The sequence below is a fragment of the Rana temporaria genome, chromosome 5, assembly GCF_905171775.1.
Source record: "Rana temporaria chromosome 5, aRanTem1.1, whole genome shotgun sequence".
Lineage (NCBI taxonomy): Eukaryota > Metazoa > Chordata > Amphibia > Anura > Ranidae > Rana > Rana temporaria.
This window is the reverse complement of record NC_053493.1, coordinates 428,682,410-428,699,864: the sequence shown is the minus strand read 5'-3', so window position 1 is coordinate 428,699,864 and position 17,455 is coordinate 428,682,410. Positions and strand designations below refer to the sequence as shown.

General features: G+C 52.6%; 1 protein-coding gene across 3 annotated transcripts in view; it reads right to left on the bottom strand.

The window, feature by feature from the left end:
- LOC120941772 (anion exchange protein 2-like) overlaps positions 1-17,455 on the bottom strand; it is a 117,218-nt gene that overhangs the window by 84,064 nt on the left and 15,699 nt on the right. The window contains exons 1-2 of one of the 3 annotated variants that reach the window (XM_040355448.1): positions 9,608-9,707; positions 4,874-5,060 (exon numbers count right to left, since the gene is read on the bottom strand). In XM_040355448.1, coding sequence (XP_040211382.1) covers positions 4,874-4,933 — 60 coding nt within the window. In that variant the 5' untranslated portion in view covers positions 4,934-5,060; positions 9,608-9,707. Of the gene's footprint in view, positions 1-1,236; positions 1,331-4,873; positions 5,061-9,607; positions 9,708-17,455 lie in introns of those variants that run through there. The other 2 variants (XM_040355449.1, XM_040355450.1) reach the window with 2 other exon arrangements.

Genomic DNA, 17,455 nt, shown 5'->3' with positions numbered 1-17,455 from the left:
GTCAGATCCAGAATTCGGTGTCAGAGAACAGTCAGATCCAGAATACAATGTCAGGGAACAGTCGGATCCAGAATACAATGTCAGGGAAGAGTCAGATCCAGAATACAATGTCAGGGAACAGTCAGATCCAGAATACAATGTCAGAGAAGAGTCAGAGCCGGAATACAATGTCAGATCCAGAATACAATGTCAGGGAAGAGTCAGATCCAGAATACAATGTCAGGGAACAGTCAGATCCGGAATACAATGTCAGGGAAGAGTCAGATCCGGAATACAATGTCAGGAAACGGTCATATCCGGAATACAATGTCAGAGAAGAGTCAGATCCAGAATACAATGTCAGGGAACAGTCAGATCCAGAATACAATGTCAGGGAACAGTCAGATCCAGAATACAATGTCAGGGAAGAGTCAGATCCAGAATACAATGTCAGAGAAGAGTCAGATCCAGAATACAATGTCAGGGAAGAGTCAGATCCGGAATACAATGTCAGAGAAGAGTCGGATCCAGAATACAATGTCAGAGAACAGTCAGATCCAGAATACAATGTCAGAGAAGAGTCAGATCCAGAATACAATGTCAGAGAAGAGTCAGATCCAGAATACAATGTCAGAGAAGAGTCAGATCCAGAATACAATGTCAGGGAAGAGTCAGATCCAGAATACAATGTCAGAGAAGAGTCAGATCCAGAATACAATGTCAGGGAACAGTAAGATCCAGAATACAATGTCAGGGAACAGTCAGATCCAGAATTCGGTGTCAGAGAATTTGTAGATAAAGGGAACAGATAAAAACAGAATACAATGTTAAGGGACATTCAGAGAGACGTTCAGGTTGCTAAGGAACACACAGAGAGACGTTCAGGTTGCTAAGGAGCACACAGAGAGACGTTCAGGTTGCTAAGGAGCACACAGAGAGACGTTCAGGTTGCTAAGGAGCACACAGATAGACGTTCAGGTTGCTAAGGAACACACAGAGAGACGTTCAGGTTGCTAAGGAACACACAGAGAGACGTTCAGGTTGCTAAGGAACACACAGAGAGACGTTCAGGTTGCTAAGGAACACACAGAGAGACGTTCAGGTTGCTAAGGAGCACACAGAGAGACGTTCAGGTTGCTAAGGAACATTCAGAAACAGAGGACAGTGTCAGGGAGACAAGTGATGGATACAGAAAACGGTGTACAGGGGTCACTGGAGCCGGTTTTAGGAGTTCATCTTCTCATGAAGGCATCTCACCTGGTTCAGAAGGAAGTCCATAGAAGGTGTCAGTCAGAGGGGTCCAGACACAAGCAGTGAAGGCCTGGGCTCCCGTTGTAAGGTGAGGGTCCAGACACAAGCAGTAGAGGCCTGGGCCCCGGTTGTAAGGTGAGGGTCCAGACACAAGCAGTGAAGGCCTGGGCTCCCGTTGTAAGGTGAGGGTCCAGACACAAGCAGTAGAGGCCTGGGCCCCGGTTGTAAGGTAAGGGTCCAGACCCAGACACAAGCAGTGAAGGCCTGGGCCCCGGTTGTAAGGTGAGGGTCCAGACCCAGACACAAGCAGTAGAGGCCTGGGCTCCGGTTGTAATGTGAGGGTCCAGACCCAGACACAAGCAGTAGAGGCCTGGGCTCCGGTTGTAAGGTAAGGGTCCAGACCCAGACACAAGCAGTAGAGGCCTGGGCTCTGGTTGTAAGCTAAGGGTCCAGACCCAGACACAAGCAGTAGAGGCCTGGGCTCCGGTTGTAAGGTAAGGGTCCAGACCCAGACACAAGCAGTAGAGGCCTGGGCCCCAGTTGTAAGATGAGGGTCCAGACCCAGACACAAGCAGTGAAGGCCCGGGCCCCGGTTGTAAAGTAAGGGTCCAGACCCAGACACAAGCAGTAGAGGCCTGGGCCCCGGTTGTAAGGTGAGGGTCCAGACACAAGCAGTAGAGGCCTGGGCCCCGGTTGTAAGGTGAGGGTCCAGACCCAGACACAAGCAGTAGAGGCCCGGGCTCCAGTTGTAAGGTAGGGGTCCAGACCCAGACACAAGCAGTAGAGGCCTGGGAACTGTCACGTGTAGGTCTGGAGGAGGACACAGGACCCCATTTAACCCTTCAGATGTCAGGTTGACCCTTTCCCATCAGGCCGTGCCCTGCTGAGGATGCGGAATCTCTCAGAGACCCTCAGAATTAACCAACTCCCATCCAGAGATCTGATGTGTGCAGGTGAGGCATCGGTTACTGATTAACTGCAGAGTAAACACTTGCAATCAGACAGACGGAGATTGGCTTCTGTGTCAGGCAGGAAACAACTAATAAAACATGAGAACCTGCCAGTCATATTGGTGATGGTCCATCGAGTTACCCTAACGGACACGTGCGTGTGTGCGAATCTCCTCCATCGCCTCCCCCTTCTGGACGCAGAAGACAATTCACAATACAATGACAATCTGACTTTCTGTTGAATAGGAATGGAAGTGTCCATCCGGGTCCCCCCCCCCCCCCTCCTGGAAGGTGCAGCATCTCCAATCTCTTTTCATGGAGTGCCTTCTTCTTACCATCACCCCAAATGTTCTACAAATGAAGGACTAAACCTGATCTGCACCAGCCACAGACATGAATTGCCAGAAGATCTGAATCTGAAGGGGATCTGGTCGTGTATAGGGAGTTCTGGTCGTGTATAGGGAGTTCTGGTCGTGTATAGGGAGTTCTGGTCGTGTATAGGGAGTTTTGGTTATGTATAGGGAGTTTTGGTTATGTAGAGGGAGTTCTGGTCGTGTATAGGAAGTTTTGGTTATGTATAGGAGTTCTGGTCGTGAATGGGGGTTCTGGCCGTGTATAAGAGGTTCTGGTCATGTATAGGGGGTTCTGGAAACTCGAAGAAAAGAAGGGCTGGGACAGCCGCACTCCAAAAAAGTTCCTTTAATAAAAATTGGTCACAAAATTACATGCCACGGCCAAAAGAATCAGGACAAAAAGCTGACGCGTTTCGCACTGTATCTCAGTGCTTATTCATAGCTAGGTAGGGGGTTCTGGTCGTGTATAGGGGGTTCTGGTTGTGTATGGGAGTTCTGGTCGTGTATGGGAGTTCTGGTCGTGTATGGGAGTTCTGGTCGTGTATGGGAGTTCTGGTCATGTATAGGGAGTTCTGGTCGTGTATAGGGTTTCTGGTCGTGTATAGGGTTTCTGGTCGTGTATAGGGAGTTCTGGTCGTGTATAGGGAGTTCTGGTCATGTATAGGGGGTTCTGGTTGTGTATAGGAGTTCTGGTCGTGTATAGGGGGTTTTGGTCGTGTATAGGAGTTCTGGTCGTGTATAGGGGGGTTCTGGTCGTGTATAGGGGGGTTCTGGTCGTGTATAGAGGGTTCTGGTCGTGTATAGGGGGTTCTGGTCGTGTATAGGGAGTTCTGGTCGTGTATATGGGGTTCTGGTCGTGTATAGGAGTTCTGGTCGTGTATGGGAGTTCTGGTCGTGTATAGGGGGTTCTGGTCGTGTATAGGGAGTTCTGGTCGTGTATAGGGAGTTCTGGTCATGTATAGGGAGTTCTGGTCGTGTATAGGGTTTCTGGTCGTGTATAGGGAGTTCTGGTCGTGTATAGGGGTTATGGTCGTATATAGGGAGTTCTGGTCGTGGATAGGAGTTCTGGTCGTGTATAGGAGTTCTGGTCGTGAATAGGGGTTCTGGTCATGTATAGGGGGTTCTGGTCATGTATAGGGGGTTCTGGTCGTGTATAGGGGGTTCTGGTCGTGTATAAAAGTTCTGGTCGTGTATAGGAGTTCTGGTTGTGTATAGGGAGTTCTGGTTGTGTATAGGGAGTTCTGGTTGTGTATAGGGAGTTCTGGTTGTGTATAGGGAGTTCTGGTTGTGTATAGGGAGTTCTGGTCGTGTATAGGGGTTATCTGGTCGTGTATAGGGAGTTCTGGTCGTGTATAGGGAGTTCTGGTCGTGTATAGGGAGTTCTGGTTGTGTATAGAGAGTACTGGTCATGTATAGGAGTACTGGTCGTGTATAGGAGTACTGGTCGTGTATAGGAGTACTGGTCATGTATAGGGGTTCTGGTCGTGTATAGGGGTTCTGGTCGTGTATTGGAGTACTGGTCGTGTATAGGGGTTCTGGTCGTGTATTGGAGTAATGGTTGTGTATAGGAGTTCTGGTCGTGTATAGGGGTTCTGGTCGTGTATAGGGGTTCTGGTCGTGTATAGGGGTTCTGGTCGTGTATAGGAATACTGGTCGTGTATAGGAGTACTGGTCGTGTATAGGGAGTTCTGGTCGTGTATAGGGGGTTCTGGTCGTGTATAGGGGTTCTGGTCGTGTATAGGAGTTCTGGTCGTGTATAGGGGGGTTCTGGTCATGTATAGGGGGGTTCTGGTCGTGTATAGGGGGGTTCTGGCCAAGTATAGGGGGTTCTGGTCGTGTATAGGGAGTTCTGGTCGTGTATATGGGGTTCTGGTCGTGTATAGGAGTTCTGGTCGTGTATAGGAGTTATGGTTGTGTATAGGGGTTCTGGTCGAGTATAGGAGATCTGGTCGAGTATAGGAGATCTGGTCGTGTATAGGGGTTCTGGTCGTGTATAGGGGTTCTGGTCATGTATAGGAGTTCTGGTCGTGTATAGGGGGTTCTGGTCGTGTATAGGAGTTATGGTTGTGTATAGGGGGTTCTGGTCGAGTATAGGAGATCTGGTCGAGTATAGGAGATCTGGTCGTGTATAGGGGTTCTGGTCGTGTATAGTGGTTCTGGTCGTGTATAGAGGGTTCTGTTCGTGTATAGGGGGGTTCTGGTTGTGTATAGAGGGTTCTGTTTGTGTATAGGGGGGTTCTGGTTGTGGCGGTACCCACACTCTGTAAGTAGGAGTGACCCTGGAAGGGGCAGTACTTATTTTCTGCACATAGGAGGGGCCACAGAGGGGGCGGTACTTACATTGCGGATGACAGATGAGACGATCTCATGAATCTCAGAGGAGACCTGGTTGCTGCTCATGGCAGAGGTGAAGGACGGGGATGACGGTTGGTTGGTGGTTGGAGACCTCAGGATGACTATGGGGGGCCCTCTGTCAGCCCTTCTCCTTATCGCACTGTCGCTGCGGGGGGCTTCCGGGCATCATAACCTGCCAGAGAGAGAGAGAGTGACATCATAGAGGAGGAGAGAGTGACATCACCCGTCTGATAGTGACATCATAGAGGAGGAGAGAGTGACATCATAGAGGAGGAGAGAGTGACATCACCCGTCTGATAGTGACATCATAGAGGAGGAGAGAGTGACATCACCCGTCTGATAGTGACATCATAGAGGAGGAGAGAGTGACATCATCGGTCTGATAGTGACATGCAGAGCAGTGATGTCATAGGGGACCTGCGCTCTGATTGAAGACATTTCTGTGCAGGAAATCACAGGGAGTCGCTGGCACTCCCCTCCCCCGATGGGACACTCTGGTGTCACCGTGCCCATGGTGATAATAACAGACACCCGGGGGCAGAACATACGGTGAGACTAATGATGTGTCCAGTAGAGGAACATCTCTGCATGGGCTGACACCTGCTGGTGGGGACCCGTATTGCACTGACAGAAATCACACTTCACAAGACATCCAAAGAAGATAATCAGCACTCTGCTCTCCCCTCCTGTGCCCTCCCCCCTGTGTCTCCCCCTCCTGTGCCCTCCCCCTGTGCTCTCCTCTCTTGTACCATCCCCTCCTGTGCCCTCCCCTCCTGTAAGTCACTTCTGGGAGGGGGAACAGGGAGAGGTGAGTCACTGCTGGGAGGGGGAGCAGGGGGACTGTTGGGAGGGGGAGGTGAGTCACTGCTGGGAGGGGGAGCAGGGGGAGTTGAGTCACTGCTGGGAGGTGTTAATGATCAGAGAACCCCAGCAGAGGAGGGGTTAATGAATGGAGGAACCCGGCAGAGGAGGGGTTAATGTTTGGAGGACCCCTGGCAGAAGAGGGGTTAATGAATGGAGGACCCCGGCAGAGGAGGGGTTAATGATTGGAGGACCCCGGCAGAGGAGGGTTTAATGAATGGAGGACCCCGGCAGAGGAGGGGTTAATGAATGGAGGACCCCGGCAGAGGAGGGGTTAATGATTGGAGGCTCCTGGCAGAGGAGGGGTTAATGATTGGAGGACCCCGGCAGAGGAGGGGTTAATGAATAGAGGACCTCGGCAGAGGAGGGGTTAATGATTGAAGGACCCCCGGCAGAAGAGGGGTTAATGAATGGAGGAACCGGGCAGAGGAGGGGTTAATGTTTGGAGGACCCCTGGCAGAAGAGGGGTTAATGAATGGAGGAACCCGGCAGAGGAGGGGTTAATGAATGGAGGACCCCAGGAGAGGAGGGGTTAATGATTGAAGGACCCCCGGCAGAGGAGGGGTTAATGTTTGGAGGACCCCAGGAGAGGAGGGGTTAATGATTGGAGGAACCCGGCAGAGGAGGGGTTAATGATTGAAGGACCCCCGGCAGAGGAGGGGTTAATGATTGGAGGACCCCAGGAGAGGAGGGGTTAATGATTGGAGGACCCCGGCAGAGGAGGGGTTAATGAATGGAGGACCCCGGCAGAGGAGGGGTTAATGATTGGAGGATCCCGGCAGAGGAGGGGTCAATGATTGGAGGACCCCGGCAGAGGAGGGGTTAATGATTGGAGGACCCCGGCAGAGGAGGGGTTAATGATTGGAGGACCCCCGGCAGAGGAGGGGTTAATGATTAGAGAACCCCGGCAGAGGAGGGGTTAATGAATGGAGGACCCCGGCAGAGGAGGGGTTAATGATTGGAGGACCCCGGCAGAGGAGGGGTTAATGAATGGAGGACCTCGGCAGAGGAGGGGTTAATGATTGGAGGACCCCGGCAGAGGAGGGGTTAATGAATGGAGGACCCCGGCAGAGGAGGGGTTAATGATTGGAGGACCCCGGCAGAGGAGGGGTTAATGATTGGAGGATCCCGGCAGAGGAGGGGTTAATGAATGGAGGACCCCGGCAGAGGAGGGGTTAATGAATGGAGGACCTCGGCAGAGGAGGGGTTAATGATTGGAGAACCCCGGCAGAGGAGGGGTTAATGAATGGAGGAACCCGGCAGAGGAGGGGTTAATGAATAGAGGACCTCGGCAGAGGAGGGGTTAATGATTGAAGGACCCCCGGCAGAGGAGGGGTTAATGATTGGAGGACCCCAGGAGAGGAGGGGTTAATGATTGGAGGACCCCGGCAGAGGAGGGGTTAATGAATGGAGGGGTTAATGATTGGAGGACCCCGGCAGAGGAGGGGTTAATGATTGGAGGATCCCGGCAGAGGAGGGGTTAATGAATGGAGGACCCCGGCAGAGGAGGGGTTAATGAATGGAGGACCTCGGCAGAGGAGGGGTTAATGATTGGAGAACCCCGGCAGAGGAGGGGTTAATGAATGGAGGAACCCGGCAGAGGAGGGGTTAATGAATAGAGGACCTCGGCAGAGGAGGGGTTAATGATTGAAGGACCCCCGGCAGAGGAGGGGTTAATGATTGGAGGACCCCAGGAGAGGAGGGGTTAATGATTGGAGGCTCCTGGCAGAGGAGGGGTTAATGATTGGAGGACCCCCGGCAGAGGAGGGGTTAATGATTGGAGGACCCCGGCAGAGGAGGGGTTAATGATTGGAGGACCCCGGCAGAGGAGGGGTTAATGATTGGAGGACCCCGGCAGAGGAGGGGTTAATGAAAGGAGGACCCCGGCAGAGGAGGGGTTAATGATTGGAGGACCCCGGCAGAGGAGGGGTTAATGATTGGAGGACCCCGGCAGAGGAGGGGTTAATGATTGGAGGACCCCGGCAGAGGAGGGGTTAATGATTGGAGGACCCCCCGGCAGAGGAGGGGTTAATGATTGGAGGACCCCCGGCAGAGGAGGGGTTAATGATTGGAGAACCCCGGCAGAGGAGGGGTTAATGAATGGAGGACCCCGGCAGAGGAGGGGTTAATGAATGGAGGACCTCGGCAGAGGAGGGGTTAATGATTGGAGAACCCCGGCAGAGGAGGGGTTAATGAATGGAGGAACCCGGCAGAGGAGGGGTTAATGAATAGAGGACCTCGGCAGAGGAGGGGTTAATGATTGAAGGACCCCCGGCAGGGGAGGGGTTAATGATTGGAGGACCCCAGGAGAGGAGGGGTTAATGATTGGAGGACCCCGGCAGAGGAGGGGTTAATGAATGGAGGGGTTAATGATTGGAGGACCCCGGCAGAGGAGGGGTTAATGATTGGAGGATCCCGGCAGAGGAGGGGTTAATGAATGGAGGACCCCGGCAGAGGAGGGGTTAATGAATGGAGGACCTCGGCAGAGGAGGGGTTAATGAATAGAGGACCTCGGCAGAGGAGGGGTTAATGATTGAAGGACCCCCGGCAGAGGAGGGGTTAATGATTGGAGGCTCCTGGCAGAGGAGGGGTTAATGATTGGAGGGGTTAATGATTGGAGGACCCCGGCAGAGGAGGGGTTAATGATTGGAGGACCCCGGCAGAGGAGGGGTTAATGAATGGAGGACCCCGGCAGAGGAGGGGTTAATGATTGGAGGACCCCGGCAGAGGAGGGGTTAATGATTGGAGGACCCCGGCAGAGGAGGGGTTAATGATTGGAGGACCCCGGCAGAGGAGGGGTTAATGATTGGAGGACCCCCCGGCAGAGGAGGGGTTAATGATTGGAGGACCCCCGGCAGAGGAGGGGTTAATGATTGGAGAACCCCGGCAGAGGAGGGGTTAATGATTGGAGAACCCCGGCAGAGGAGGGGTTAATGATTGGAGGACCCCCGGCAGAGGAGGGGTTAATGATTGGAGGACCCCCGGCAGAGGAGGGGTTAATGATTGGAGGACCCCCGGCAGAGGAGGGGTTAATGATTGGAGAACCCCGGCAGAGGAGGGGTTAATGAATGGAGGACCCCGGCAGAGGAGGGGTTAATGATTGGAGGACCCCAGGAGAGGAGGGGTTAATGAATGGAGGACCCCCGGCAGAGGAGGGGTTAATGATTTGAGGACCCCCGGCAGAGGAGGGGTTAATGATTTGAGGACCCCCGGCAGAGGAGGGGTTAATGAATGGATGACCCCCGGCAGAGGCAGGGTTAATGAATGGAGGACCCCGGCAGAGGAGGGGTTAATGATCCCTGGCAGAGGAGGGGTTAATGAATGGAGGACCCCGGCAGAGGAGGGGTTAATGAATGGAGGACCCCCGGCAGAGGAGGGGTTAATGAATGGAGGACCCCCGGCAGAGGCAGGGTTAATAAATGGAGGACCCCGGCAGAGGAGGGGTTAATGATCCCTGGCAGAGGAGGGGTTAATGAATGGAGGACCCCGGCAGAGGAGGGGTTAATGATTGGAGGACCCCGGCAGAGGAGGGGTTAATGATCCCTGGCAGAGGAGGGGTTAATGATCCCTGGCAGAGGAGGGGTTAATGAATGGAGGACCCCGGCAGAGGAGGGGTTAATGAATGGAGGACCCCCGGCAGAGGAGGGGTTAATGATTGGAGGACCCCGGCAGAGGAGGGGTTAATGATTGGAGGAACCCCGGCAGAGGAGGGGTTAATGATTGGAGGACCCCGGCAGAGGAGGGGTTAATGATTGGAGGACCCCCGGCAGAGGAGGGGTTAATGATTGGAGGACCCCGGCAGAGGAGGGGTTAATGATTGGATGAGCGGCAGTGAAGAGGTTAATGGGGAGCGCTCACCTCGGGGTGTTTTGGTCATCAGAGGAGACAGGGAGGTCAGGTGACTGAAGATGACAGACAGTCACATGACCAGCCCCCATCCCCCCGATCCTACGGCTATGAATTCTGGGAAACGTCCTGCTGAGCCCCCCTCCCCCCCCTTTATCACCGGACACCCAGAATACATCAGGAGCGAGCGTTCATCTCCACCGAAGGATGGAGGGAGGGGTGAATGGAAGGATGGAGGGGTGAATAGAAGGGTGGAGGGGTGAATGGAAGGATGGAGGGGTGAATGAAGAGAGGGAGGGGTGAATGGAGAGAGGGAGGGGTGAATGGCGACGTGGAGGGGTGAATGGCGACGTGGAGGGGTGGAGGGAGGGATGGAGGGGTGAATTGAATGATGGAGGGGTGAATGGAAGGATGGAGGGGTGAATGGAGAGAGGGAGGGGTGAATGGAAGGATGGAGGGGTGAATGGAGGGGTGGAGGGGTGAATGGAGAGAGGGAGGGGTGAATGGAGAGAGGGAGGGTGAATGGAGACGTGGAGGGGTGAATGGAGAGATGGAGGGGTGAATGGAAGGATGGAGGGGTAAATGGAAGGATAGAGGGGTGAATGAAGAGAGGGAGGGTGAATGAAGAGAGGGAGGGTGAATGGAGGGATGGAGGGGTGAATGGAAGGATGGAGGGGTGAATGGAGAGGTGGAGGGGTGAATGGAGAGGTGGAGGGGTGAATGGAGAGGTGGAGGGGTGAATGGAGGGATGGAGGGGTGAATGGAAGGATGGAGGGGTGAATGGAAGGGTGGAGGGAGGGATGGAGGGGTGAATGGAGAGGTGGAGGGGTGAATGGAGGGATGGAGGGGTGAATGGAAGGATGGAGGGGTGAATGGAAGGATGGAGGGGTGAATGAAGGGGTGGAGTGGTGAATGGAGAGAGGGAGGGGTGAATGGAGAGAGGGAGGGGTGAATGGAAAGAGGGAGGGGTGAATTGAATGATGGAGGGGTGAATTGAATGATGGAGGGGTGAATGGAAGGATGGAGGGGTGAATGGAGAGGTGGAGGGGTGAATGGAGAGGTGGAGGGGTGAATGGAGAGGTGGAGGGGTGAATGGAGGGATGGAGGGGTGAATGGAAGGATGGAGGGGTGAATGGAAGGGTGGAGGGAGGGAGGGAGGGATGGAGGGGTGAATGGAGAGGTGGAGGGGTGAATGGAAGGATGGAGGGGTGAATGGAGGGGTGGAGTGGTGAATGGAGAGAGGGAGGGGTGAATGGAGAGAGGGAGGGGTGAATGGAAGGATGGAGGGGTGAATGGAGAGAGGGAGGGGTGAATGGAAGGATGGAGGGGTGAATGGAGAGAGGGAGGGGTAAATGGAAGGATGGAGGGGTGAATGGAAGGATGGAGGGGTGAATGGAGAGAGGGAGGGGTGAATGGAGAGAGGGAGGGGTGAATGGAAGGATGGAGGGGTGAATGGAGAGAGGGAGGGGTGAATGGAAGGATGGAGGGGTGAATGGAAGGATGGAGGGGTGAATGGAAGGATGGAGGGGTGAATGGAAGGATGGAGGGGTGAATGGAGAGAGGGAGGGGTGAATGGAAGGATGGAGGGGTGAATGGAAGGATGGAGGGGTGAATGGAGAGAGGGAGGGGTGAATGGAAGGATGGAGGGGTGAATGGAAGGATGGAGGGGTGAATGGAGAGAGGGAGGGGTGAATGGAGAGAGGGAGGGGTGAATGGAAGGATGGAGGGGTGAATGGAAGGATGGAGGGGTGAATGGAAGGATGGAGGGGTGAATGGAAGGATGGAGGGGTGAATGGAAGGATGGAGTGGTGAATGGAATGGATGGAGGGGTGAAGGGAATGATGGAGGGGTGAATGGAAGGATGAAGGGGTGAATGGAGAGAGGGAGGGGTGAATGGAAGGATGGAGGGGTGAATGGAAGGATGGAGGGGTGAATGGAAGGATGGAAGGATGGAGGGGTGGATGGTGAATGTGACAGACTCACCTGGGACAGTGGCTTTTGGAGGGGCCAGAATGCTCGCCTCTTGTCTTGTGATCATGGGCCCTGGCCTTGGGGGAGGGGTGCTCTGTATGCCGGGGCCCCTGTATATGTCATTAGAGTGACTCATTCATGCTATTAGATACTAATGCCGTCACCTCCGGCCACCTGTCTTTTCTCTGTGATAATTGACCCTGCTATTGTGTGAAGATGTCCTGTGTTTACACTTATGATAACGTGTATTGTATAGCAGGTGAGCGAGGAGACGCGACGTCTACCCTGAAAGGTCATATCTCGGAGTCGCCTCGTCTGGGTAAATGGTTAGTTAATTAGCTCATGGTAATTTATGTTCTGGTTTCCTCCTCTGTATTCTTGGTTCTCCATGTTCAGCAGACAAGTCTCGTCTCGTCTCGTGTGCTGAGAGCAGCTGGAATATCTGATATCCAGACTGGGGGAGGGGTTATATTGGGGAGGGGTTATATGGGGGAGGGGCTATATGACGGAAACACTCCAGCGGAGAGAGGGGGACGTTCCGGACACTTTCCGCCTCTGGTGTATAAATACCCCAATACACAGTGAGTGGAAAATAGTATTTGATCGGCGGCTGATTCTGTGAGAAAGAAACGATCGGTCTCTATCATTTTATTGGTCGGTTTATTATAACAGGGAGAGAAAAACAACAAAAATATCCAGAAAAACACATTTCATAAAAGTTATAATTGATTTGCATTTTAATGAGTGGAAGCCATCACAGCCTTGCCTACTAATGTCATGGCTGTGATTGGCCAGTGCAGCATGTGACCCAGCATGTGACCAGCCTCTATATCAGATCGAGGCACACAGCACAGCTCGTCACTTTGCTTTAGCTAGTGTAGGGACAGGCTGCTGCTGATTGAGGGAGAGTGTTAGATAGGATTATCCTGCTTGAGAAATCTACACCAGCACTGTTTATTTCTGTGAGATCTGCATCTTATCGTTTAGGGACAGGTTCCTGCTATTTCCTATAGGGACAGCAATCTATAGGTGACTCTCTGCATATTTCTCCAGCACTGCACCTGTCACCTCTGATATACTGTGCATGCAGTACATTGTTTAGGGACAGGTTCCAGCTATTTCCTATAGGAACAGCAATAAATAGGTGACTCTGCATATTTCTCCAGCACTGCACCTGTCACCTGTGATATACTGTCTGTGCAGTACATTGTTTAGGGAGAGGTTCCAGCTGTTTGCTATAGGGACAGCAATATATAGGTGACTCTCTGCATATTTCTCCAGCACTGCACCTGTCCCCTGTGATATACTGTGCATGCAGTACATTGTTTAGGGACAGGTTCCAGCTATTTCCTATAGGGACAGCAATCTATAGGTGACTCTCTGCATATTTCACCAGCACTGCACCTGTCACCTGTGATATACTGTGCATGCAGTACATTGTTTAGGGAGAGGTTCCAGCTATTTCCTATAGGGACAGCAATATATAGGTGACTCCCTGCATATTTCTCCAGCACTGCACCTGTCCCCTGTGATATACTGTGCATGCAGTACATTGTTTAGGGAGAGGTTCCAGCTATTTCCTATAGGGACAGCAATCTATAGGTGACTCTCTGTATATTTCACCAGCACTTCACCTGTCCCCTGTGATATACTGTGCATGCAGTACATTGTTTAGGGACAGGTTCCAGCTATTTGCTATAGGGACAGCAATCTATAGGTGACTCTCTGCCTATTTCTCTAGCACTGCACCTGTCCCCTGTGATATACTGTGTATGCAGTACATTGTTTAGGGAGAGGTTCCAGCTATTTCCTATAGGGACAGCAATATATAGGTGACTCTCTGCATATTTCTCCAGCACTGCACCTGTCCCCTGTGATATACTGTGCATGCAGTACATTGTTTAGGGAGAGGTTCCAGCTATTTCCTATAGGGACAGCAATCTATAGGTGACTCTCTGTATATTTCACCAGCACTTCACCTGTCCCCTGTGATATACTGTGCATGCAGTACATTGTTTAGGGACAGGTTCCAGCTATTTGCTATAGGGACAGCAATCTATAGGTGACTCTCTGCCTATTTCTCTAGCACTGCACCTGTCCCCTGTGATATACTGTGTATGCAGTTCATTGTTTAGGGACAGGTTCCTGCTTCTTGCTATAGGGAAATAATTATATAGGTGACTCTCTGCCTATTTCACCAGCACTGCACCTGTCACCTCTGATATACTGTGCATGCAGTACATTGTTTAGGGACAGGTTCCAGCTATTTCCTATAGGGACAGCAATATATAGGTGACTCTCTGCCTATTTCACCAGCACTGCACCTGTCACCTGTGATATACCGTGCATGCAGTACATTGTTTAGGGACAGGTTCCAGCTATTTCCTATAGGGACAGCAATATATAGGTGACTCTCTGCCTATTTCTCCAGCACTGCACCTGTCCCCTGTGATATACTGTGCATGCAGTACATTGTTTAGGGACAGGTTCCAGCTATTTGCTATAGGGACAGCAATCTATAGGTGACTCTCTGCCTATTTCTCCAGCACTGCACCTGTCCCCTGTGATATACTGTGCATGCAGTACATTGTTTAGGGACAGGTTCCAGCTATTTCCTATAGGGACAGCAATATATAGGTGACTCTCTGCCTATTTCTCCAGCACTGCACCTGTCCCATGTGATATACTGTGCATGCAGTACATTGTTTAGGGAGAGGTTCCAGCTATTTCCTATAGGGACAGCAATATATAGGTGACTCTCTGCCTATTTCACCAGCACTGCACCTGTCCCCTGTGATATACTGTGCATGCAGTACATTGTTTAGGGACAGGTTCCTGATATTTCCTATAGGGACAGCAATCTATAGGTGACTCTCTGCCTATTTCTCCAGCACTGCACCTGTCCCCTGTGATATACTGTGCATGCAGTACATTGTTTAGGGACAGGTTCCTGCTTCTTGCTATAGGGAAAGAATTATATAGGTGAATCTCTGCATATTTCACCAGCACTTCGTGCACCAACAAAGGCCAGGTACACAATTGTCCAGCAAGGGCACAGTTCTGGAGGATGACGCGGTGGAGGAGGAGGAAGACATGGAGGAGGAGGAGGAGGAACCATGTTCACAGCAGGATGGCATCCAGACCAGCTCATGGCCATGGTGCGTGGCTGGGGGGATACAGAGGACACAGATGATACACCTACCACAGAGGACAGCTTTTCGTTGCCTCTGGGCAGCCTGGCACACATGAGCAATTACATGCTGCAGTGTCTCCGCAACAACCGGCGTGTTTCGCACATTATGACAGGTGCTGATTACTGGGAGGCCAGGCTGCTGGATCCCCGTTACAAGGACAATGTACCGTCCTTAATCCCCTCACTGGAGCGTGAACGCAAGATGCGCGAGTACAAGCGCACGCTGGTAGACGCGCTGCTGGTGCAATTCCCACCTGGCAGCGGGGGCACAGTGGAGGCAGAGGAAAAGGAGGAGGAAGAGGTCGCCAACGCAGCAGGGGCACCGCCAGCACCTCAGAAGGCAGGGTTAGCATGGCCGAAATGTGGAAAAGCTTTGTCAGCACGCCACAACAAACGGCACCCACCAGCTGATATGGAACGTTTTAGCAGGAGGCAGCATTTCAGCAACATGGTGGAGCAGTATGTGAGCACACCCCAACACGTACTGAATGACCGCTATGCCCCCTTAAACTAACCCTAACCCCTTATCGACATTAAATTAGCCCCAGAACCTGTGTAATTACTCTGTGTTCAGGTTTAAAGGGAGGAGGTAGCAACTAGGGTTGAGCGAACCCGAACTGTAAAGTTCGGGTTCGGTACAGACTTTGGGTTTTTCCCGAACCCGAATAATTGAAAAAAGTTTGGGTCCGGGATCGGAGTTCGGGAAAAAAAAATGCGCGGAGGTCCCCGCAAATTCAATAACCAGACCCTTCAGGTCTGGTATGGATATTAAGGGGAACCCCGCCATCAATTTAAAACAAAAATGACGTGCGGTTCCCCCCAAAAATCCACACCAGACCCCTTATCCGAGCATGTTGACCTGGCCGGCCGCAGAAAAGAGGGGGGACAGAGTGCGGCCCCCCCTCTCCTGAACTGTACCAGGCCACATGCCCTCAACATGGGGAGGATGTCTCTATGTTGATGGGGACAAGGGTCTCATCCCCACAACCCTTGCCCGGTGGTTGTGGGGGTCTGCGGGCGGGGGGCTTATCAGAATCTGGAAGACCCCTTTAACAAAGGGGACCCCCAGATCCTGACCCCCCCCCCTGTGTGAAATGGTAATGGGGTACACTGTACCTCTACCATTTCACAAAGGAAGTGTAAATTCTTGTAAAAAAAAACACACAGACACCATAGAATAAAGACATGTTCCCGGCTTCCTGCTCCAACATTGTCCCGATCTTTACACTTCCTTTGTGAAATGGTAGGGGTACAGTGTACCCCATTACCATTTCACATAGGGGGGGGGCAGGATCTGGGGGTCCCCTTTGTTAAAGGGGTCTTCTAGATTCTGATAAACCTCCCGCCCGCAGACCCCCACAACCACCGGGCAAGGGTTTTGGGGATGAGGCCCTTGTCCCCATCAACATAAAGACATCCTCCCCATGTTGAGGGCATGTGGCCTGGTGCGGTTCAGGAGAGGGGGGGGCCGCACTCTGTCCCCCCCTCTTTTCTGCGGCCGGCCAGGTCAACGTGCTCGGATAAGGGGTCTGGTGTGGATTTTTGGGGGGAACCGCACGTCATTTTTGTTTTAAATTGACGGCGGGGTTCCCCTTAATATCCATACCAGACCTGAAGGGTCTGGTTATTGAATTTGCGGGGACCTCCGCGCATTTTTTTTTCTCTAAAAGTCCGTGTCCCATTGACTACAATGGGGTTCGGGTTCCCGAACCCGAACTTTTTTTTTAAAGTTCGGGTTCGAACCCGAACCCAAACATCCAGGTGTCAACTCTAGTAGCAACCCTAGATCTTTCTCACTCTTTTGGGGTTTACCCTAATTTAAAAAATACATATATTAAAAACCAAAACCTGCTGTGTTGGCTACCTCCTCCTCCTCCTCCTCCTCCTCCTCCACCGCCGCTTCCACCTCAACCTCCTAATACATATGGACCTCCTCCTCCTCCTCCTCCTCCTCCTCCTCCTCCTCCACCGCCGCTTCCACCTACACCGCCACATCCACCTCAACCTCCTAATACATATGGACCTCCTCCTCCTCCTCCACCGCCGCTTCCACCTACACCGCCACATCCACCTCAACCTCCTAATACATATGGACCTCCTCCTCCTCCACCGCCGCTTCCACCTACACCGCCACATCCACCTCAACCTCCTAATACATATGGACCTCCTCCTCCTCCACCGCCGCTTCCACCTACACCGCCACATCCACCTCAACCTCCTAATACATATGGACCTCCTCCTCCACCGCCGCTTCCACCTACACCGCCACATCCACCTCAACCTCCTAATACATATGGACCTCCTCCTCCACCGCCGCTTCCACCTACACCGCCACATCCACCTCAACCTCCTAATACATATGGACCTCCTCCTCCTCCTCCACCGCCGCTTCCACCTACACCGCCACATCCACCTCAACCTCCTAATACATATGGACCTCCTCCTCCACCGCCGCTTCCACCTACACCGCCACATCCACCTCAACCTCCTAATACATATGGACCTCCTCCTCCTCCTCCTCCTCCTCCTCCTCCTCCTCCACCGCCGCTTCCACCTACACCGCCACATCCACCTCAACCTCCTAATACATATGGACCTCCTCCTCCTCCTCCACCGCCGCTTCCACCTACACCGCCACATCCACCTCAACCTCCTAATACATATGGACCTCCTCCTCCTCCACCGCCGCTTCCACC